The 23,773-nt window shown below is 37.7% G+C and overlaps 1 protein-coding gene across 1 annotated transcript; it reads right to left on the bottom strand.

Annotated features, from left to right (window-relative positions):
- Positions 1 to 12,190: 12,190 nt before the first annotated feature.
- LOC128002755 (sorting nexin-18-like) lies at positions 12,191 to 23,557 on the bottom strand. Its single transcript, XM_052592468.1, has 3 exons — positions 23,307 to 23,557; positions 21,775 to 23,227; positions 12,191 to 13,548 (listed from the first exon to the last, which is right to left on the bottom strand). Exons 1-3 carry the CDS (start codon positions 23,385 to 23,387, stop codon positions 13,295 to 13,297), a joined length of 1,788 nt encoding a protein of 595 aa, XP_052448428.1. The 5' UTR covers positions 23,388 to 23,557; the 3' UTR covers positions 12,191 to 13,294.
- Between the last annotated feature and the right edge of the window lie 216 nt (positions 23,558 to 23,773).

The raw sequence follows: 23,773 nt of genomic DNA, 5'->3' as shown, positions 1-23,773 counted from the left end.
CAGCAGAAACGTGTCATTCAGGGGTTTCGGATTTGATGGCCTGGTTTCACAGACAGGGCTTCGATTAGGTGAAAGTACAATTAGGACAGTGCCTCAACATGCCTTAGAAAAAACAATACTGGTGTGCATCTTGAGACAAATCTATAGTACCAACATGTTTTAGGATTCGTCAGTGCAAGTTAATACAGAACAAATGCACATTTTAGTCTGGGACTAGGTTTAAGCCTTTTTTTTTTTTAAATCAATTTTACCATTCAGGTTTAGCTGTCTGAATAAACTACAAACATTTCCAGCACTTTTCTGTGCCTCTTTGTTTGTTTGATTGTCTACCCGGGTGTGGGTGGACTGGATCTGAAGGCAGAAGATGAGCAGCTAGAGTACATCACAACCCAACCCAGCAACAGTCACCTGCCTCTAAAGACTGCCCCCAACAGGCCAATCATGAACTTTACTCAAGCTTACATTGACCAGCTGCAACTGCTTTTCGTACATAGTGGTGAGATATCATACACAACCTTCTTCATCATTTATAAAAACATTCATCACATTATCAAGACCATTGTCACAAAAGCTGTGCAATATTGTGTAATGTTTAACCACTAGATGTCAGGAGTAACCACTCTTCCTCCTATGCTTGTCCTTTTTAGCTGAAAATAGGCTTGCGTGTGATGGTGGCACGGAATAATTCGTTTGTCATGCAGTTTGGACGTGGTATACATCATCCAATAGATTCAGTTCTGAAAAGATTATTTACTGAAGGAGTAAAGATTGAGTCTTAGCCTTGTAACACTGTATTTATACCAAAATATTCTAAATGAGACTTAGACTTTACCAACTGTGTCTTCATTATTTTTCATTTATTTAATTATCTTAGCTCTTCCATTTATTCTTTTGTGACATTTTTTATGTAAAGTAAGCTGTGCGTATCGTGAGATCACATGCGGTGCATTGTAAGCTAAATTCTTGGAAATGTTTGTTCTCTTTTACTTCTCAGGCCCGTGGCAGGAGGCTTCAACTTCCAAGGTAATGATGGTGCGAACTTTGCTCCCAGGCAGATATTCAGTATTACAGCTTGTGCCCTGGTTCTTAGTCTAGATAAGGCCGGACGTCTTTTAAGGTAACACTGATTAACATGGGGTGAACTTCAGCACTGATCTGGTATATTCTGTCACACACAGATTATCTGGAAGGAATGATATCAAATATTAGATGAGGAACAGCGCTTTAGATCTCTGTCAAAAAGGTGTTTATTTTGTATGGAATCTCAGTTTTCTTAAGTTTGAGAAAATATTGGGCTCTCCATCTCTTTTTATGGAGCTAAGAGTAAAATAACAAGTCATGTTATGCAGTGAGGTCAGCATCTGGCTGCCCCGCATTCCAAGTCAGAGCACCAGATTGACACATCCTTTCCACTCTATATAAAGTCATCAACTCTGTCTCCACCCGCTCATTGCCAGTTAAGACTCCCAAGTCTCTGAGCATCAACACAGTGTTTCATGGTTTCTTAATCGTAGAGCAACCGATCCATGTAATCTCAAAATGACTTTAACTGTCGGCTATAAATAGCCTTGGAACACTGAACGAGTCACTGTAAAAAGTCCCTAAATCATTTGGCTATAGTCATGCGCTTAATTTTAGAAACACTTTCTCACATGTCACATGAGCTAGAAATAATGGCATTGTCTGATAAAACAACATCGGCTTTCAATTTTATAAATGGCTATAGAAAAACGGTCCTTAAAGGTAACATCTGAAATAGTTTTATCTGTTATGTTTCACAAAAGTGTGCTTTACCAACGCTATCTCACGACCAATTCGTACGTATTTTACGAGGTGGCTTATTCGTACGAATTTGTACGACCTCACTCGTACGATTTTATACGACCCCAGTAACGGTTAGGTTTAGGGGCGGGGTTTGGTGTAGGTCATTCGTACAAATTCATACGAATTGTGCAAATCGTAAAATACGTACGATTTGGCAACAATTCAGAAATTTAAAGTGTATTCAGTGAATTCGTACGAAGAAGCCACCTTGTGAAAAATGTACGAATTGCCGTGAGATCGGGTTGGCTTTACTCTTAATGAACCGAATTTATTTGTTCATGGAGTTCTTTAGTCTTTATTTCCCCTTTCTGTAAAGTGTTACTTTCTAGTTTATTTTAATATAAAAACACCACATCCTGTCAAGCTATTCTTGTGGCGTTTATGCTGAGTGGGTCGCCAGGGCCTCTTTCAAATGGTTAGACACAACAGAAAACTATGTTATATAGAAACTGACCTTCAGTTAAGGTCTTGAAAGGAACCGGTAGATTATTTTTGCAAATTCCTTCCGGTCATATATCATGTAGTTTTTCGAGTTCAGTCACTCCAATGTGCTTGAACCTAAAACTGATCTGAATCTGGATCCTGAAATGCTTGCCTTGCCTCAATCTTTCACCGTCTTTACATGTTTGAAGTAAATATAGCTTGCAAATGTATTTTTGGTTGTGATTTCTGGTTCAGATGCACTTCTATCAAACCTCACCACAAAAAAGCTAAACATTCATGTTCAAAGCACATGAGCTACTATACACCAGACAGTGTGGTTTTGATTATAGTCTGTACCACACCAATGTGTTCTTTTGTTAGCTTTCAGAGCTATTCTTATGGTGTGTTTTTCTCATCTAGGCTCCTTGTCCTTGATTTCAAACAACATTCTTCAGGCTTTAACCAATGATGACACCAGCATCTCAAACAGAACTGTATATTTTACTGTGATCAGTCCCCCAAAAATGGGAAAATTGGTCAATTTGAAGGCAGACAAGACCACAACTGATATTTCATCCTTCACACAACAAATGGTGAGTGCTGCTAACCTCTTTTTCCCAAGTCAGTGCCATGCATATCAGAGTGCAGGGCAATGAATTATACATTTCCTTTAACTATGAGCATAATCTGAGAGCCTGTCATGTTTGAAAGATGTCCTAGTTAGCGGCCGAAAGAGGAATTGACACAATGATGATATGTAGAACGAGAGATATGATAAGAATTAAATGTGTCATATCAAGAAATATATTTTTACTGTCACGTTCAAAATAGTGATGTTTTTGGCGGCCTGTTTTAATTTTAGTTTTAGGCTAGTCTTTGTGTGAAGCTGTCATTTTAGTTTTTGTCACGTTCATACTCTTTTAAAGTTTAGTCAAGTTTCAGTCAACTAAAAGTCAAAGCAGTTTAATCTTATTTTAGTCAGAATTATCCATGACTATTTTCGTCTAGTTTTAGTCTATGAAAACTGATGATATTTAGTCAGTGAAAATAGTATTTTAGTCTCTTTTTAGTAATGCAATGCAATTCTAAGTACATAGTAGTATAGACAAAACTAAAATTGTATTTTAGCCAAAGCCGTTTCAAACAAGGTAATCTCATTATATTATTGTTACCTTATAGACTCAAGATGATGCGCTGATTTGAATAAACAACATTTATTTTACCAACCAAACATGTTAGAAGTACACACATTGGTCCCTTTCTCTACGTCAGACTTAACTTTGTTTGTTGTCATCTTCTAAATAATGCCGAGAATTGGGCTTCAGGAAGTGACGTCGCTTGTGTCTGCGCAGTGTGACCTGATGCAGCCCCTGAAGTGAGACACAGGAAACAGAAATACTGCAAAATAACGATAATATCGCGAATAAACGAGACAAAATAATGTTATATTTTGTTTCATCTCGTTTTGGTCAACGAAAATGAAGAGACATTTCAGCATTGTTTTTATTTTGTAAACCACATTTAGTCTCGTTTTTATTCATCAACAATAGTGCATTATACATTTAATTCTAGACATCGTCACATGACCAGCATTTACGTTGCGTCTCGTCTCGTTTAATTTCCATCACGTGATAAAGGTTCGTTGATGACGATATTTAGTCATAATTTTCATTGACGAAAGCAACACTACTTCAAAACTTTTATTTTTTCTTAGAGTTTTGGTGGAATTTGTTGTTTTGATCATGTTTTATGTATTAGTAACTCGTGTGACCTGAATCATTACAGGTGGATGAGGGTGAAGTAGCATATCAGCAGTCATGGGACGTCTTCGGGATGGTCAGCGCTAGACAAGTTAGTGTCCTCTTCACCGACCATGCCTGAAACCCAGAAAAAATTGGACCTGAACAAATTTCTGTGCTCCCAAACTGTATATTTTCCCTCATTTTCAAGCCATTTGTCTGATAATAGTTCTATTATCAATAAATGGAGCATGTTCTGCAGTCCAGCCTTCCTGACTCCTGACAGCTCTACTTGGGTTAGCCAAATGTGATCAAATCAAATAAATATATATAGAGCTTATTTCACATGCAATTTCTTTGTTTAGACTGGTGTATTGGCTTGTATTTTTACTTTACCCAATCTAGAGTTTATGTCATTTTAGATGGTAGTAGAACTCACACCGAGATTAAAAACAGCGAGGTGCCTCTGAGGATGGAATTGCTGATACTTCATTCCTCGTATTTACTAGGTGCTAAAATTGGCTTTTTAAACCAGATGCACGCTGCTGCTCAGTTCATTTAACGAACAGCTCATTTGCTCAAAAAGTGATTTTGTGATTAAAAGCAAGAATAAAAAAGAAATAGATACCATTAATATTAATAAAAAGAATCATTATAATATAAAATAATGCAATAAATATAATAATAAAATACATTCTTTGTCAAAAGCATCATGAGTCTGATATTGCTTCCTATTGTTGAAACTGGTTTGCATTAAAAACAATGCAATGGTGACAATCCAGTGAGTGCCTGCGATGTGCTGACCATACAGACGTCACACTGTAAGTACATAGGTTTTAGGAGGATTCACACTGATATGCATCAGAAAATGGCCGATAAGTCGCCTTGACAGTGGCTTATCTGCTTATTCTGTGATTTAATTACGTCCAGACAGTATAATGTCCGTGCATGAAAGAAAACAACACCTAAATCAACGTGAGGACTATCTTCATTATGCCGTTGAAAAAGTTTTGACAGTACAATAGCTTTATAATTATGTAAAATTATCTCTTTATATATTGCATGATTGGGCAAAAAGAACAAAAGGCTATCCCTATTAATGAATCCCATTGTGTAGAAACACATTATCTATTATCTGTAATGATTTTCACTCCCTTTTCTATAGTAGTAGAGCTAATTGCTGTATAAATGAGTCCAGATTACTGTAAGAAAATGAGCTGGGCATGTTCGTACTTATTGGCTCTGGTGCTACATGACTCATCCTGAGGTATGATTTGTTAAGGAGAAACCCAAGAGATGGAAACATAATTAGTTTAAAGCCTTTCAGAACAGAGCAATCGCTCTTCTGGATCCCTGAAGTCTTAATTAGATTTGATATCATGCGCGATGGATCATGCCAGTAAGAGTGTTTAAGGGAAGTTTAGATTAGATTAGTCTGTGTTTTATTGCGATATGTTTTTCTCACTTCCCATGAACGAAGTGTTATTTAAGTGCTATTTTTATAATATTATAAATAATTGTATTTATAGAGTTCAGAATTAAGACATTTTAATGCAAGTTTATCATTTTATTTGTAAAGTTGTTTTTTTATTTTGTTTATATTTTTTAAGTATTTCATCTTACATTTCTATATAATTTCAATGAATGAAATCCCATTTTTTTTCTTGTTTTTGTTAACAAAAACACTAATGAATCCCAAGTCTCTAATTTGCCAGTTAAAAGGGTAACTGAATCCAGTAAATTCTGTTTGGTTTCCAGTGTTCGGTCAATCAGTGAACACATTCACATGACATTAACACCAATTCATAAAGTACAAAGGGGAAGCCAGGTCTCTTGAATCATCTTAGACTGAGTGGAGCATGTTCTGAACTCAGTTCTTGACAATCTAAACTAATACTCAAACAGGGCCTTAGTAAACTGAGTCTGTATGGATGTGAAATGTAACATTTGAAGATAGAATTTCACAATTGTTGGTGAGGATCACTTTACAGTTGAAAACATCCTTATACATTTACAGTAAGTGAGTCTGCACAATTTTCGTACAGGCCTTTGAGAAAACACATGAATGTTTCTTGTTTCTTCTAGAGATTCAGCTCTCTGACAGGTCGATGGAAGCAATAGGGTGAATCAGGGTGACATTTTTACACTTTAAATTTCTGAATTCAGGGTTTAGAATTTATGCCAACACTTTAAAATCAATGTGTGTGTGTGTGTGTGTGTGTGTGTGAGATCGGGGCTCTTGGCCAGCAGCCAGAGAGAGGAGGAAGCAGTCAGCATTTTTCAGACATGAATGAAGCCCGGCTAGAGAGGGCTTCCTGTGTGGGGCTATAAAAACAACACAGCAGTGAAGAATGCCCACTGCTCCCACATTCCAGACCTTTCTGCCAGGTTCAGAAATCTTGTGAGGGACCTCTTCCTGTAATATAGGCAGCAAAATATTTTAATGCTTGAAGACCTATTTATACTGTGATAAATGAAATAATTATAAATATTATTTGGAAAATATAATTTTTAACACTTGGTTTTTCTATTATTTGAGTATTTTTAGCCACTATTACAATACTGTTAGATGTGCAAACCTGAAGAGAAACAAAATTAGAAATGTCAAAGAAAACCTTTTTTTTAATTGAAAATAAGTAAACATTATTTCAGAGTACTGAGGAATTAAAAAAAAAATTATACATGTTTTTTTGAAATTGTTAGACCCTTTTTTTAATGTTTGTGTAAACAACATATAAAATAAAATAAACAAACCCAGGTAATGTATTGTGTTTCTAATTGACTTGAGAGTGGACAGGTCTATAGTTGAATCGTCTGTATTTTTTATAGATATTTTTGGTCTGGTATGGAACAGATACTTATTCCTGGGTCTATATTAATGTATGGTGGCCAAGAGAGCTCAATGGCTGCAAATAGAAAAAACAGCTGCAAAATAAGAAAACATCTAAATCAGTTGGACAACACACTCGCTGCAAATGCTCACAACGGAAGCAAATAAAGAAACATGTTGCAAAAACAGAAACGCACTGCATGCTCACAACACAAGACAATAAAGAAACACGCTGCAAATAGGCACAAACAGAAATGTTTAAGGGAACTGCAAAGTGACAAACATGACAATGTTTGCTATGAAAGGTGAGATTTTTGTTTATTTTAACATCCTGATCATACTTCTTTGCTTCTTCTTCTTTCTTCATTTCTTATTATTGACCTACAGCCTATGGCGAAATACAAAATTAGCATATTGTAACTGTGAAAACATATAAGCTGGCTAGCTTACTTTACAACTTCCCTTACAAAAATGAGCCATATGGTTTTACTATTTAATTTAATTCATTAATAAATACATTTATTTAAAAAATGGTTAGGCTCCTTATGTTAACTATGGATTTACAACACTTACCTTTGTTAAACCGTGGTATTTGTACAACCATGTGTATACAAATGGTAATCAATACAAACATACATCTGTCATACTGATGAAGGTTCTTAATTTGCTGGTGTTTTTTCTATTTGCATGTGTTTTCTGAAGTTGCAGCGCATTGAGATCTCTCGGCCACCATAGTTTAGACTCATTTGCCCGGACTGACAGAATTTATTTAAAACGCACAGGAAGTGGGCTAAACACATTTGATAGATGTATGATTCACAGCAGAGACAATATGATAAAAGTTCACATGGTGCAACTCTGTCAGAGCCTTGTGACTTGCTTCAGCGTTTTTCTTCATTTTTTGAGTGATAAATATTATTTTCTAATGAATCACAGGCAAGCATGCAGTTTTTAATGTCAGAAGTAACAAAATCCTTTTTGTCTTGTTCTTAAAAGGATATTTTACCACAAAAATAATGAATACTGTAATCATTTACTCACTTACTTTCTTCAGTGGAAAACAAAATATGACCTGTGTGGGTTGAAATGAGTACGTTCCTGCGAATACTAGTTCCTCATTGGATGCAAAACAGCTTATTTTCTAATGACACAAAAATCTAATCAGACCATGATATGGCTTGCTGGGAATTTTTATGGTCAAAAACCAAGGATATGAACTCCAAACACTGAAATGTGCAGTCACACATGCAGCTGTCTGGTGTGGAGTGGTTTTCTGGGGGTTTCCAGTAATGTCCATCCTGTAGGCTCATGCCCTCAGCAGGTTAAGTGCACATCAAAGCCCTGTGATTGGAAACAGAAGCTCAGACAGCAAGTTCCTGGCACTGCGCAGGTATGCTGGGAAAATGGAGCACTGCATGCAATAAATTTTGCTACATGTCACTGAACTCATAAAGATCATCAGCACTTATCAGAATAATCTATAGTGGAAAATGCATGTTATTTTGATTAATTTAATGACCTGCAATACACATGGAACTACTGTTGTTGCTTTTTTGCTTTTTTTACCAAATCTAATCCAAAATGTATGAATTAAATTTTTTAAGTATTTTGTTTTTATGATTTCTGAATCATGCAATACTGAAGACTGGAGTAATGGCTGCTGAAAATCCAGCTTTAGACAGGAAAAAAAACTACATTTTAAATGATATTCAAATAGATGGTAATATTTCAATAATAAAAAATAATATTTTACATTATTACTGTTATTACTGTATTGCTGAATATATGAGATGTTTTTAAAAAAACATTAATATCAAGCCCAGAATATTTGGCAGTATTCTTTTTAATCTCACCTGAGTATATTGCTTTATACTATACATACATACATACATACATACATACATATATATATATATATATATATAAAATGTGCTGGCTGTATTTTCCCATTAAAGAGCCACACAGAAGGGAAATCAAAAATTACCTGTATTACAGTGTATGATGTAGCTGTCCATCAGTGTAAACAATGTGCAAAGTAATTAAACCCAAAAGTACACGATTTATAAAGTTATTGGCTTCTAAAGTAAGGAGTCGTTATAGATTTCAAATCTTTTGCCCATCTCTATGTACGTCACTAAGAGCACTTTGCATAATAATCTCCGCCTACCATCTTGAGAGAAACTGAACTCTGACCTGTCCCACCCCCCCACACAGACGCTCTGTTTGGTGCAGGCGGCAAGGAACTTGACCGGAAGTTGAAGTCGAGTGGGGGCTGCCATCTTTTAGCAGAACTTCACTTGCGTTAGCATTCCCATTGACTCCCATTCATTTTGGCGTCACTTTGACAGCGAATAACTTTACATCTGAGGCGTTTAAAGACTCCATTTGTCCATTATTCATTTCTAAAGATACATCACAATGTATAAAGGGCTCCATTACCTTCTATGTTACATTATGGCCCCGTATAAACAGTTTATGTAAAAAATAGGCTAACAATTGCGTCATAACCACTTGACTCTCTGTCGCATTACTGTACAGACAGGAGGAGAAGCTCGCAGGCAATTAACTTAATATGGCGTACTGCGTTACATTTTAAAATACTATACAAAATAATTAATCAGAATACTTACTCCTGCTCACTCACGACAAAGAACTCCCCGCTCAAGCTCGCCGTCTCTGCAAGATTAACGATGGCAGGTTGCACGCACAGCCACTTAGAAGATTTACATCTGTCAGACAGGTTGCTGACGACATCAAGCTTTGTTTGAGTCTGCGCGTCAGAAACGGAAGTGCTAAAAAACGCTAAAACTGGGCTTCACTTGTCTCAATTGAGTTCCAATGGGGTCGCTGTGTCCATTTCTTTTACTGTCTATGGGTTGGTGTGATAGCATCATGTCGAGGAGACAGTTTGTTTTATTTTCACTGCCAAAGAATGAAGATCAGAAGAACCAATGGCTAAAATTCATTTTCACCACAATACCAGAGCAGTACAACAAATCCCTTTTGTTGTGTTCACAACATTTAACTGATTGCTGCTTTTCTAATCTCAGTGAGTACAGCAGGATTTTCAAAGCGTTTGGCCATAAAAGATGGTTCATTACCAACTTTATTTAGAACAACGAGCATCTCCAAATCACAACGCGAAGTATGATTATGAAGTTATGTGTCTGTTTTCTCCCTAGCGTCTTATCAGTATGTGTGCTGTCTGCAGCCTTTGTTTGTGCTGATCGTCATGTACAAACACGTCATTAAAATGAAGTGTAACTCCGTGAATACTCAACGAAGAGATATGAGAGAGATATCTATAGAAAGCTTGACATGTCTACTTTAAAACTAAACAAGTGCTGTCGAAAACAGATATTCTGTGATAAAGTAATCCATATGAAAACAACGCGATGTCTGTTTTTCATGTCTCCCTTCTAATGTGACCACGTAACACAGTATGCTACTGAAAGGTGGGGTTTAAGGAAACTGAATCTTTTGAACAATTTCGCGCGAACCGTTTGGGGATCTCTGAGAATTGAGGTAATTTAAAAATGATATTTTGACAAAATGACAATGTTTTTTAACCTTGGATAAATTTAAACCTAATGTACAGGACTTATAAACAGTGATAGGAAGCTTAGAATTTTCATCTTACTGGCTCTTTAACACTCTATAAAAGCAAAAACGTACTTAAAAAATATTATATATATATAATTACACAGTTGTTTTTCTGCAGTCAGGCCAACCTCCGAGCTAATATGTCTTCGAGGTAATATGATAAACATATCAGCCATATAACAAGGAAGTGCAGTCACTGCATGTGTTTCTTAAATAGGGTCCAGGATCAGCTAGATAAAAAGATTTACTGAGTGAGCTGCTACGAGATATAAGGACAAGCAGCACTGACTGTAATGTTCTTCAGTTATTAGGGAGGTTTTCAGATAGGTTTTCATTTTGGCTCGTGGTATTCCTCAAGAGGGTGAAAGAATCTCAGGGCTTCATTTAATTGTTACAAACTGGCTGAAAACTGAAAACTCACTCATCACGAGCATTACAGATGACCTTAACACAGAGGTTCTAGAATAATAATAAAAACAAACATTAGATCGAATTTAAAGTGAACGTGGTATTTTTGAAATCTACTGATACCATATATTGCTTTATCAACCCCCCATCAGCGAACTTGTGTTCCTGCAGTTGCAAACATCTGGAATGCATTTCCTGTGGAACCACTTAAAGCCAGCGTTTAGCATTTTGGCACCCACAGGGGTGCATGCCTTGCACTGCGGCAAGTGCTCAATGTGTGCATTTTTAATGTGACACTAGACGTGTGATCTGACTGGTGTGCACTACTTTAACAGCATAGTCACATTCAAGTGCAATTACACCACAGACACGCTTACACCGAGCAGAGCTGAGTGATGTGGTCTAAACAGGAAATAAGCAAGACATTATTTGAAATGGTTTATGAGTTTGGACCAGAAAGAAAATGATTAAAACCCATGGCAGAAAAAGGTAAAATCACATTAAATGACCACACTGGGGACATGAACTTTATCAATACTGCCCATCATATCGTTGTTTTTGATAAGCTCAAAACATAGTATTGTAAAATAAAGCAAAGCAGGATGTTTCATGTGTCTGGACTAGCTCAGGACTGATGTTTTGGAAAGATGTGCCCATTTTATCAAAGAAATCTCAAAAACCTCACGTAAATTGAGACAGGATAACCCATAGCTAGCATTAAGAGGCTTCCTTGTCACAGCTCCAGGAGACCCGTCCCTCTGAAAGCGGAGCGCGCTTCAGTGTTGACAGCCAGTCCTGAGGAAAGAGGCTGTGTCAGGGCAAACTAGAAGAGCAGGCAGATCTGGCAAACAGACTGCGTTCCCACGGCTTGGCCTTGAAAAAGCCATTTGTCACTATTCACAGTGAGCACTTCTCTCATTACCACACCACCAACAGAAAAATCCCTCTTAACTGACAGCAATCACCACATTTATTGTTACTGCAATAACATAAGTAGGCAGTAGATAGTAAATAAATGTCCAGTATTCCTTTGGATTTTTTTTTTTTTTAATTCTACATTATATTTTATTTTTAATATATTTCTTATATACCCAAAGTGTTAATATTTCTTTATATTTTCCTAAATTCAGCCTGTATAATCATAATATAAAATGAAATAAATAATAATATAAAAACGTGAGAACATAAGAATTAAAAGAATGTATAATATTTTAATTATATAATTAAAAATTTTCTTAAATTTTTAACTATTTTTAAAAGTAGTCACTGTTTGAAAGTCCATGAAATGTTTATATCTGATAAGATAAAATAATGTAGAAATATTGTAACAGGTGTTTGTTATAGTACACAGGATTAAAAGTGATCAGTGTTGAGAATGTCCTTTATTGCTGATGCTAATTAACAATCACAAGTGTCTCTTATTATTATTATCATCATCATGTACAACGTGAAAACATCTTTTCATGCATAAACACCAGTAAAGAAGATTCCCCCTTCCTTGGGCTCAAAACTCATGTTTGCACTGAAACTGTGTCAATATTGGTTATATACACTGAATAAACCAGCGGAAGTAAAAATATCCAGAAGAAAATAAACTGGATTCTCTGAGCACTTTGAGACCATTTGTTTTCAGTAATATCTCATTATTTGAAAAAATGGTAGGCTGAAGTGTCCAAAATGAACTCTTGTTATCCTGAGAGCTGTGCTTCCTGTTTATATCATGTTTAAACATTTTTTAGGTTCCTGCTCAATTGTTTCAAAGTGACAACAGGTGATCTGACGGTGACTATTGTTTTCCCTCAAATGTACATTCTGTTTTGCATTGGAAACTAAACATCATAGGGTACAGGGTACCAAATTATAGAGCATTGTGTCTAGCTACTCCCACGCTTGTCTCCAAACATGAGCTAGCTACTCCTTCGTCCTGCCATTTTAAGCAGGAGGGAAATTTGTATAAACTAATAAAATCCAACCGTATAAAACAAACCTCAGCATAAGAATAATATATAGTCCTTTTTAAGCAGTTATAAAAATACCAACGAGATGAGTTTGAAAGGCACAACAGTGAAGACAGCGGCTCTAAAAAATCTGTAAAGACCTAAGAACTGCTAAAAAGGTCCAAAGTGTTTAAAAGGTGTCAGTGAGGAGCCACACAAGCTCCCCGAGTCATATCAACATCTCATTTATCTGTGTGAAGAACACCTTTAAATTAAAGACATTAGTAGCAGGATCGAAGGCATTCCATGCTCTCGGTCTTCAGCATCAGTTTCACAGAGGAAAACAGTCCAAACTAGACTATTACCATCGCCATCTCACCATATACATGCCCCAGAATCTCCAGTTCCTCATAACGGACATTCATTGTATGAGGATAGATTTCATAAATATTAGACTCTCGGTTTTGTTGTATATTGCTAAGGGCTGGCTAATTCTGGCCTGCTGTCAGTCTAATCTGAACAGTGTTCACTTAGGCATCGTCATACTTCTGCAGCGCCTCCTCCAGCTTGCCTGTGACCTTCTGGAAGAAGGCGATCTGCTGCTGTAGGTAATGTTGCATCTGGGACTTGAAGTCCCGCACTCGAGTCTGATGGAAGTGCTGGATCTCAGCCAGCGTGGCGAAAGAGATGATGTTGCAGCGTTCCCTGATCCCGTCTGCCTGCTGGATCTCCATCTTCCCTTCCTCTACGTGCTTCTGGCTCTCCTTCACCTTCGTCAGAGCACCTGCGAAGAGAGCGGAACCAGGATGAGACTCAATATTGACTCAGACTCAAGAGGGAAGTTATGACAAATGGCTCAACAGGTTCAACTCGTCTGTACTTCTGCCATGAATGTGGCTGATGCAAATCATGTTTTGTTAAGCGCAATATGGCATGACCAGGATGTCACCTTTATGAGATATTTATCAATTTTTTTGTAACAAAACAGTTGGCATATTTTCCATACTTTAGACCAGGGGATTTCAAAGTGTGGGGAAGTATAAGAGCACATCAAGTTACGTGAAGAGACCTGCCTGAAAAACCCTAAAGTGCTGTCTATCTAATTTCATATCTATGTTCTAATCTTTTTATTTGTCTTATTGCTTGTTACTAGTTTCTTCTTTTTTTTTTACTGATTGTCCACTTGAATCATTGCTTGGGAAATGAAGACACATTTTGATTTCACTTCAGCTGGTGCTTCTGAATGTACTGTATGTTTGAAATGAAGGCTGGTCTAATATCTTTTGTTCTAGATCTTTTGTCTACAAGAGGAAGTAAAGTGAATGAGTAATGAGAAACGTGTCAGCTGTATCCAGCCCTGCCATCACGGCAAAAGAGTCTTGCAAATTCACAGACCATAGAAGTTATGTGAAATGCTGGAAAAAATAAGTAAAAATAAAAAGAAATCACAGATTTTCCTGTTCAGAAAACAGCTAGATTGTACCAGACTGGAAGCATTTGTGCATTATCAGCTGCCCTTGTCTAGTGGACATTACTTAGAAGGGGGAAAAAACACTTGTGAAAGTGCAGTCTAAATAAAAAGAAGAAAACAGAGTAGTGTTTATCACTAGCGTATATAATAATGCACTATAATACTATATTTATTTTATTATGTGAAAGGAAAGAGCCTGCAGAGTGATGCAAGAGATATGAAACTAGTTCAGCAATGGAAGTTGCAAATTTCATTTTACAAAAATGTTTTGTTATGATTAACTAATCACAATATGCTAATGTACACATAAAATAACAATATATGGCAAAATACTCAAAACAACTATTACAAAGACTACGGTACCGACCGTAATAAAACATCTGAGACTATAAGTGAATGTCAAAGACATCACTTTTCCCAGCCTAGTACACATTACAATGACAGGAAATGAGAATGAACTATAGAGTGTCACGCTTGACATAATAACAGTCATAGTCATCGAACACAATCTCCCAACTTATAAGGAAAGAGAAGAAGGCCTGACTGGAAGGAAGAACCGATACTGGTTCTTTGAGTGTTGATATGCTGGTGGGAATAACAAATACAATTGAGTAGACCATCAGTGTACACCACTGTTCAGAAGTCTGGGGTCAGTAGGATAGTTATATATATATATATATATTTATATATATATTTATACAACTTTTAACTTTATATATTTTTCTGTATTGATTTGTTGTATTTAAACACGTTAAATACTGTATTATGATGCATAACACTGTAAAACGGCATAAAAAGAAATATGGACAACATGAGTGGATCTTGGTAAATAATAATGGATCTTGGTAAAGAGACTTCTTTCAAAACATAAAAAAATAATCTTACCAACCGCAAACTTTTGAACAATATTGTGTATTGTGTTCGTCTTTGGGAATGGAATAAAAATCGAACATAAAAACAAAAATGTGAGTTTACAAATGAATGGAAAGTGAAACGAAACTATAAAAAGTGCATTACAATATAGAGACAGCGACTTCTAAGAAAGAGACGACTAATCCAGTCGATGCAGAGTGACCGTAAGTGACCGTACTTACAATTTACTGCTAAATGTAGTAGCAATTATTTTACATTTGACAGATAAAACTTGGAATGGGAATTTTGAAGGTAACTTGGTATTACCTTAAAGATGATTAAGTTTTGTGATGAAATCTCATGATATAATTGAAAGCGGTATATGTATCAGTGAAGTATTGAGCACAGATGGCCTGACTTCCCTCCTCAGTGAGGAGAAACAAGCAAAACATTCCCAAACATCCCATCCCCCAAACTCCACACAATCTGCCTTCTGGCAAAGAAGCCTTCACTTCAGTGTAACCTAGATCCCTGAAATTCCTCAAACACACACACACACACACACACAAGCCCTATTCGGACGGGACTATTTTCCAGGGGGACGTTAGAGAAATCGGTGTTTCACAGACTTGCTTTCCGAATCTGGCAAGTCTGTGTTTTTCTCACACAACTTCTGTCAGAGACACAACTTCTGTTCCAGAGCAAACCACCTACTGTTTTTCAGCAAACTCAGCAGTCCTCTGACAAAGCTAATCCAGTCCGAACTCCGAATGCTAATGTCTGTGATTGCCAATATTGTATTACACATTACTTAAGTATGGTTTTTTAATCATAAATAAAAAAAAATATATAACTTTCAGACGTTGGGTGATAAGAATTGTGACTCAAATGTCATTTAGAAAACTAGTCTTGTCTGAATAGGGCTATACACACACTCAATACTGACTGTCACGAATGCAGTTCAAAAGAGCACACAACAGGAAGACAAATACATTTAAGGAAGAAAAGATGTGGGTCAAAGATGAAAGACAGCAACACTTCATACAACCAGTTAGGGATGTGCGATATATTGCATGCGATTGTCACACACATTTCGTCAGTAAAGCCGTTTCCCTGATTACAGCTAAATCTCCATCATCTGCTTTCAAATGGAGCGCCATTTAATAGACTACGAGCTACACAATATCACGTTCATGATCGCAGATGAATCGCCTTCGATAATGAACGCAATATTGCGATATATCTACGGCTCTGTGGTAATCAGGAAACCGGCTTTACCGGTCCGAAATACATGTGACAATTGCATGCGATATATCGCCCATCCCTACAACCAGTGTTGGGGAACATGACTTTTAAATGTGAAGTCTTACAATCTTATTGCTATGTTACTTTATGGAATGTAATGCGTTCAATTATTTTTGCATCACTTTTTTTTCCACTATCAGCTGACTAAAGGCCCATTCACACAAAGAACGATAACTATAACGATAACTATATTTGTGTCCACACCAGCAAACAATATTGTCTGTTTATTCTAAACGCACAGGCGAATGCTGCTTTAAATTCTCTAGCTCCTTACAGTAGGGTGGATTCTGATTGTCTGTCATGTGTTTTATTGTTCATCAGCTGGGGGGAAATTTCTTTTTGAAAGTGATCATAACGATATTGTTCCTCTGTATCATTATTGTAATAGTTTTGGTGTGAACTATGCAATTCTTTAATATTGAGAAAGATTTTTAGAATTATATCTTTATAGTTATTGTGCTTGGTGTGAACGGGCCTTATGACTAGTTGTCGACCGATATATCACCAAGGCTGAAATATCTGGCATTTTTCAAATATCGACATCGTCCGATAAGTTTTTCTGCTTGGCCGATGTGTTCGAGGCAGGACTTTTATTTTGACGGCGCTGATGAGAAGGTATTCAGACTACACAAAACCATGGAACATGGAACATGGAACACACAAACAACATCTCAAGACAATTTCAATAGCTGGAGTGGAGACTACTTATCCAATATCTTACAGATTATACAACAAGCACACCTCAGTTAAAAGATTAGTACTAAAAATAGGATACAGGTATAAATCAATTACATTTTACATCATTCAAGCCACCAAAACATGTTCTTTTCCCTCAGTTAAAGCTTTTGTTGAACTATTTATTGCCATCATGTATGAAAACAACATTTAGTAGGTGGAATATCAAACATTAGAGCTAATACAGGGTTGCGCACTAGCCAGATATATGAAAATGGTCTGAGAAAGGAGGAGACACACGTGGGAAGCTGTGCTCGACTGAGCTACTATAAAGCCTGCTGCTGCAGAACCACTTCAGGCATTACGTAATGTGTGCTATTACACAACACAGTCCTGCCGTTGAACTGGAACCAGAGAACAAGTCCTGCACTGATTCCCGGACCATATTACCCAGATCTGGATCATGACATTTGACATGGGACTTTGGTCGGATGATAACACAGGTGGCGGATTATATATTCCAGTCTGACAAACAAATAAATTATTTGGCTTTTCAAACAAATGAGAAGGCAAAAGCAGATCACTGGCAAACGTGAGGTTATTGACAGTCCAATTTGCTTTGGAACTGCACCATAAGATTCATGGGCATTAAGGATAATACAAAAGTCATCATCTATGAAATACAAGACATTTGCCAGAATTGAGACCAATGAATTTGAGCTTTCAGCCCATTTCAGAAGCTGATCTCTCTTCTGGTGGCTGAAACTTATGACTCTAATCATTATCTTCCCTGACAAACAGCAGTGACAGTGAAGGCTTAAAGTAGCAATTATGTACTTTCTCTCATGGTTATTGGATTAATGTGATAATTTACCCCAACATTAATATTTTGTAATCAGTTACTCACACTCATGTCGTTTCTAACCCTGTATTATTTTCTTTCTTCAGTTAAACACTAAAGAAGATATTTTTATTTAGCAATAATGAATTAATCTGAAAAGTGACAGTATAGACAGACTTTTTACATTAAAAAAAACAATCGGTAAAATAATTTAAAATATATTCTATTCCCCCAAAATATTGAGCAGCACCATTGTATTCAATATATACTGCTACTACTAATAAATATTTATTGAGCACCTAACCAGTATATTTGTGGCTGCAGAAAATTAAGTTTTGCCATTAAAGTATTTTAAATTACATTTTAAAATAGGTTTGGTCTTGGAGGACTAGATCTGCTTCTGCTGCAGAGCAACTTGCTGCTTTTAAATGCTCAGATTGTAAAATTAAAAGTAATAAACATGCTGCTGCTGCTGCTAGAGAGAGGAAGATCTGCATAGAAGATCTAGGCAGGTGGTGCTGGGGAGGTGGTGGGCTGATATGAAGACATGCATAGCACACAGATACAGCGTTGATTGAAGATGTCCTGATTACATAGGCAAACATTAATGAGAGTATGTGAATTCAATTAGCTGGGAACACTGTATAGAAAAACACAATTTAAAAAGCCATTTATTTTTTGAATCGTGCTCATTATGAATTTATTTAGTGTAAAAAAAATGTGTCCTTTAGTGTTCAACAAACAAAAAGGGTGGGTAGATAATTTTCAGTTTACAGAAATGTATCTGAGGAATGTGTGACTCGTTGGACAGGCCAAATTAGACTTGTGAATTAGGGCTGCACAATGTGTCGTTTAAGCACCGATATCACGATGTATGAATCCACGATAGTCACATCGCAGGATGTGCGATGTAGGCTCTCGTAGTTGATCCGTTATTCATTAACTGTACGGGCCAGCTGCTCCCCAGCCCTTGACGAATGTGATTCGCGGATTAATTGCACAGTTTAACCATCATAGAGTGAAAGTTTATCATTGACAGGACTGAAAAACACATGCAAGTTTAACAGGGCAGAGAGAGAGAGAGAGAGAGAGAGAGAGCGTGCGCGCGAGAGAGACAGAGAGAGAGAGCGTGCGCGCGAGAGAGACAGAGAGAGAGAGCGCGCGAGCGAGAAAGACAGAGAGAGAGCGCGCCCAAGAAAGACAGAGAGAGAGCGAGTCATCTTCAAACAACACGAGTGCTGTCTTGCTCTCTCTCCCTCGCACATATAAATCAATTGACACGATGGTGTCAATGTTTAAATAATTTAAAATAAGAATGTATGTGTGCTCACCCCATTTTTGTTTGTAAGAAAAAATATCGCAATATATATATCGAAGAAAAATAAAATATCGCAATGTCATTTTTTCCCAATATCGTGCAGCCCTATTGTGAATATGTGCTTTTTTCACAGTGCTTTAGACAAACACCTACAATAATCATGCAACTTAATTTTTAAAGATACTGAACACTGGATATTAGTCAAACATAAAAAAGGTTGTAGCTAGCCTTGCAGTGGCTGGTTGAGGGTAAATGCACAATGCTAACTTCCCTAGCTATAATATTAACGACATCACATCTGAATCATTATTTCCTCTCATTGTCAAAAGAATCACATATTTCACTGCACATCAAAGAGAAGCAATGGAAAAAAGGATTCCATTTAATATCAGCATCAGTATGTTCAATAATGACCTTTAATTCCATTGCTAATGGAGGCTCTTTAGTGACAGAAATCAATAAATGCTCTGCTCATGTTCATTTTATAAAAAAACAACAAAAAAGAAGCCCTATCATTTATCCAGATGGACATTGTGACTGCCTTGAAATGTGATAATCTTACAAAACAACTGCAAAAGGATTATATTGGGTTACACTGATCAGAAGCCTTTATCTTTTGTTTACCGAGGTATGTTATAGTATAGTTATTAATAGTATTTTAAGCATTATTTTTGAGGTGCCATGAGATTTAGTAAAAGGGTGACAGCATGTGAGTGGCTAAACAGATGGCAAATGACAATAAGATACACTAGATATAACTAGAAATCAGAGCCGAATGATCATTATTACTTCTGAAAGATAACTGAATGCCTGGGGAGTTATTATATGTTTTATTGACACAGAGGTGATGGAAAGATGACAGGTTTGCTCATAGTTTTCTACTAACTAATTCACGGTCTGGGAGATTGTTTCTTAAAGACCTGAAGATGTTTGCTCAAGCTATAGTAACTGTGAAATAGTGGGTTAAACCACAGATGCAATGAAGAAAAGGTGTCATTTCTCACAGCATTCATCTATAATAAGGCTGTTTCTTCCATTCTAACTTTATATGGTGACAATGACATTAAGAATTTGCTAAAAATACAATACACCTTTTGGCAAATGCCCATGTATGACTTTGGCATATGGGCTTCAGCCAGCTGTAGGTGACCTCAGTGCTAGAATGTGTCACAGACTGAGACCTCTCTGCTGGAAGTACAACACAGCATTTCTATTTTTTCCAAAGCATTGTGCAGTCACGAAAGGGTGACAGTGGTGTCTACGGCATCTGTCTGTACTGCATTAAACATCTGGTTTACACGTTTAAAACTCATAAGAATACATCTAGCTAAATTTAGTCCACTTCTTAAAGCTTTTGTGAACAGCAAGCTCAAAACATTCACTACATTCCCACAAGGAGATAGACAAATCAATGCATACCTTTACCCTGTGGCTCATAGACATCTCTGTGGGCTTTGACAAATGCACGCTATTTGTTCATTTGTGGTTACAACAAGTTGCTCCATAAACGGTGGCTGTTCAAACGGCTTGTAAAATTCAAGGTTTCCTATAATTCAAGTCATACCCTCTATTAAAAAATACAGAAAATCAGTATGTAAACACTATATCATAAAATATGTTTAATAATAAATATTAATATTTCAATTAATATTAATGCATCCTTGCTGAAGAAAGTATTGACTTTCTTAAAAAATAAAAATGAAAAAGGTCTTACTGACCCAAACACTTTTGAATGGTATACAGTTTTTTCCCCTTTATATATTCTTTTTTAGTAAGTTCATAAAGAAGTCTTTCCTCTGGGCTCATGAGCTTGCGACAATAAATGCTTCTTGTAATAGATCTGAATTTTTGCCAGGCCGTTTCATTTCGCTCCATCTTAAAAATGACTGAGCCAGAAGGGGAAGTCTATCTAAATAATGATCTCAGACTGCATGTATGAACTCTAGCTTTGAGATTGTATTAGCATCTGCAAATGCTAATACAAATGTCGTAAATATTCAAGGAGGTAATCAAACCCCCGAAGATGTGATTTTTACACATCTGCACCCTCAGAGGGCTTTATTTGTATTCAGGAGCATCATGATTTCAGATAAAAACGAAGCATTCCTCCATGTTTTGGATTTGAAATAAAATGCTTCTGTTTTGTAATATGACATGATTATAAATGGTCAGAAATGTGTCACAATAACATCCATTGCTCAAATCAATGCCATTCACTGAATGATTGCATGTGTACTGAAACTCTCCTGTCAACCTTTCTTGAACAATGCAGTATGTCAGTAGTTTCAGTCTGTCATTGTACGTGGCTGATTTACCACAGAAAAAACACAAAGCACGTCAGCGACAGCTAAAGCTCATGTGACTCAGCAGGCGGACCAAACCAGGATGGCAGGGAGTGAACTCATCAGTGGCACTTCAATGCAAACTAATCAGTCAAGCAAAGCAAACAATTCTGAGAGCAGGTCTTTCATATCCACTGATCTCAGGCTAAACATAGTTTCATGCATATTTCTATAATGATTATACAAATAAACAAGCAGATGCGTACCTTTCTGTACATGGATGATATCTGGGTAGTTGGCAAGGTGTCCTTGGTACAGGGCTAACAAATCCATCACTGGGTCCACATCTTGTTTAGGCTGCTCCACAAAGTAGTCTCCAATAGCATCGTAGGCTTCCGCCGTGTACGCAATTGCTTGGTTTAAACCGACCGAGTACGACTGCTGGTCGATCTCGAACGCTTGACTTAGACACTTAAAAGACTGTCCCACTTTCTGATACTCTTTCTTAAACCCGGCTATCTGCTTCCTGGCGAACTCGTTGAGTGTGGCATTGACTTGGATTACACTGTCGTCCATTTTCTTGGTGAAGGCCTTGAATCCGTCAATCCTGCTTTCGACGTCTTGCAGGTCAAGAGGGGCTGCTGGAGTGCTGATGGTGAGGAAGAAGTTGGCACCGACCATCTCGTCCTTCTCTGCTTTTCTCTTCCCTTGCTTCCAAGCCTTTTCATCCGTGCTGGAGCAGATGAGGAAGTGCTGGAAAACATCACACCGGGCTAGTACAGGGTGGCTGGTCATATGATTCATCCACCATATCAGCCCTCTTCTCCTTTTCGAAATGAAGTCTTCTTCGAAGCGACCAGTGGCTTGTTTTTCAGGGATGTGAGGCACTGAAATGACAGGAAACTTCTCCACCAATCTGTCGTAGAGCCAATCGAAATGCTTATATCTTCTGTTGACCTGGTTCTGCGTGTGGGTCGGCGTCAGCTTGTAGGAAATGTAACTTTTCATGCCTTTGAATTTCGTCTGCTTGGTGGGGTCATCGATAGTGCAAGCGAATGGGTACGGGTTCTCCTGCCACTCCGGACCGTACTGACCCATCACCACGCAGATTTTATCCCCATCCTTCACAAAGCCGGCCGCTTCCCCCAGCACGAACGCCTCACCTCCCGACTTCACAAAAGTGGAGAACCTGTTCAGATTTCTGCTGACCGTGGCTGAACTTTTGGCTTGTTGTGCACCTCTAGGGATGGAGGAGGTGGAGATGCTGTAGGTAGAGGGTCTGTTTCCTTCATAATTCCTATACACTCCACCAACAACCCCTGGTTCATCAGCGACAGACGAGTGATCGTCCCAGTCATCATCCCAATCATCATCACTGGCTGGAGTCCCTGAATGTTGTTGCTGCTGAGGTAGTGCAGGGTAGGCTGGTGCAGTGTTGTAGCTCTCTTGAGTCTGATTTTCCAAGTCAAAACCACCAGCCGGAATGTTGGAATATCGAGAGTTGTGGTTAACAGACGAGACGGTGTCATTACTCAAAAACTCGACGTAGGACGCAGGCAGGAGCCCTCTCTCCCCTCTGCTGTTCGTCCCCTCCAGCCAGCCCTCAATGTCCTGCTCGCTGTACAGAGTTACAATCTCGTGCTCTTTCATCGATATCTCTCCTGGGTTTTCTGAATTAAAGTCATACAGAGCTCTTGCTCGCAAAGCCATCTCTCTAAGCTGCGATGAATTTAAAGCGTTAAAGGTTAGTGTATCAGCTTACTAAATCCAAGCCAAACTCACTCACTCGCTCGCTGACCTGCAATACTGTCAACAACTTGCGCTTCTGTTGAGGGAACCGTAAGTCCAAAAACTCCAGCGTCCTCTTCACAATGGTCATACGATAACCTGACAATCAACTGGCTGTCGTGCTTTAAAACCTCAGAACTGTGGTCATTTCTTCATCTGTGGAGTTTACCTTCCAGAGCAGCGTTGCTGTGCACCCGTCCCACGCCGACAGCAGCGCACTCTCGCACGCAGTCTCCTCCCTGAACAACGCCGAGCTCGAGCAGCCGGGAGTCGAGGGCGGGGCTAATTACCAGGAAGCACGAATCAAATCTGATTTCGAGAATCGGTTCTTTTGAACAGTTCTTTACAATGAACTGTTTTAATGATTAATTTGCAACAAAACACGTTATTATGGCACAATATTAAATTATCCAAATTAAATGCCCTGAACCACGTGTAGTCATATTTATGTTCATTACACTTTCCCTCTATGCGTCC

Source organism: Carassius gibelio, chromosome A5, assembly GCF_023724105.1.
Source record: "Carassius gibelio isolate Cgi1373 ecotype wild population from Czech Republic chromosome A5, carGib1.2-hapl.c, whole genome shotgun sequence".
NCBI lineage: Eukaryota > Metazoa > Chordata > Actinopteri > Cypriniformes > Cyprinidae > Carassius > Carassius gibelio.
Note: the sequence above shows the minus strand (reverse complement) of the source record. Positions and strands in the feature narration are given on the sequence as shown.

Bases quoted from the DNA above. Each gene is read 5' to 3' on its own strand.
- LOC128002755 (XM_052592468.1), bottom strand. From the start codon at position 23,387: ATGACCATTGTGAAGAGGACGCTGGAGTTTTTGGACTTACGGTTCCCT. The intron at 23,228-23,306 runs GTCAGCGAGCGA...AATTCATCGCAG, and splicing joins AGTTGTTGACAGTATTGCAG to CTTAGAGAGATGGCTTTGCG. The intron at 13,549-21,774 runs GTACGCATCTGC...CTCTCTTCGCAG, and splicing joins TATCATCCATGTACAGAAAG to GTGCTCTGACGAAGGTGAAG.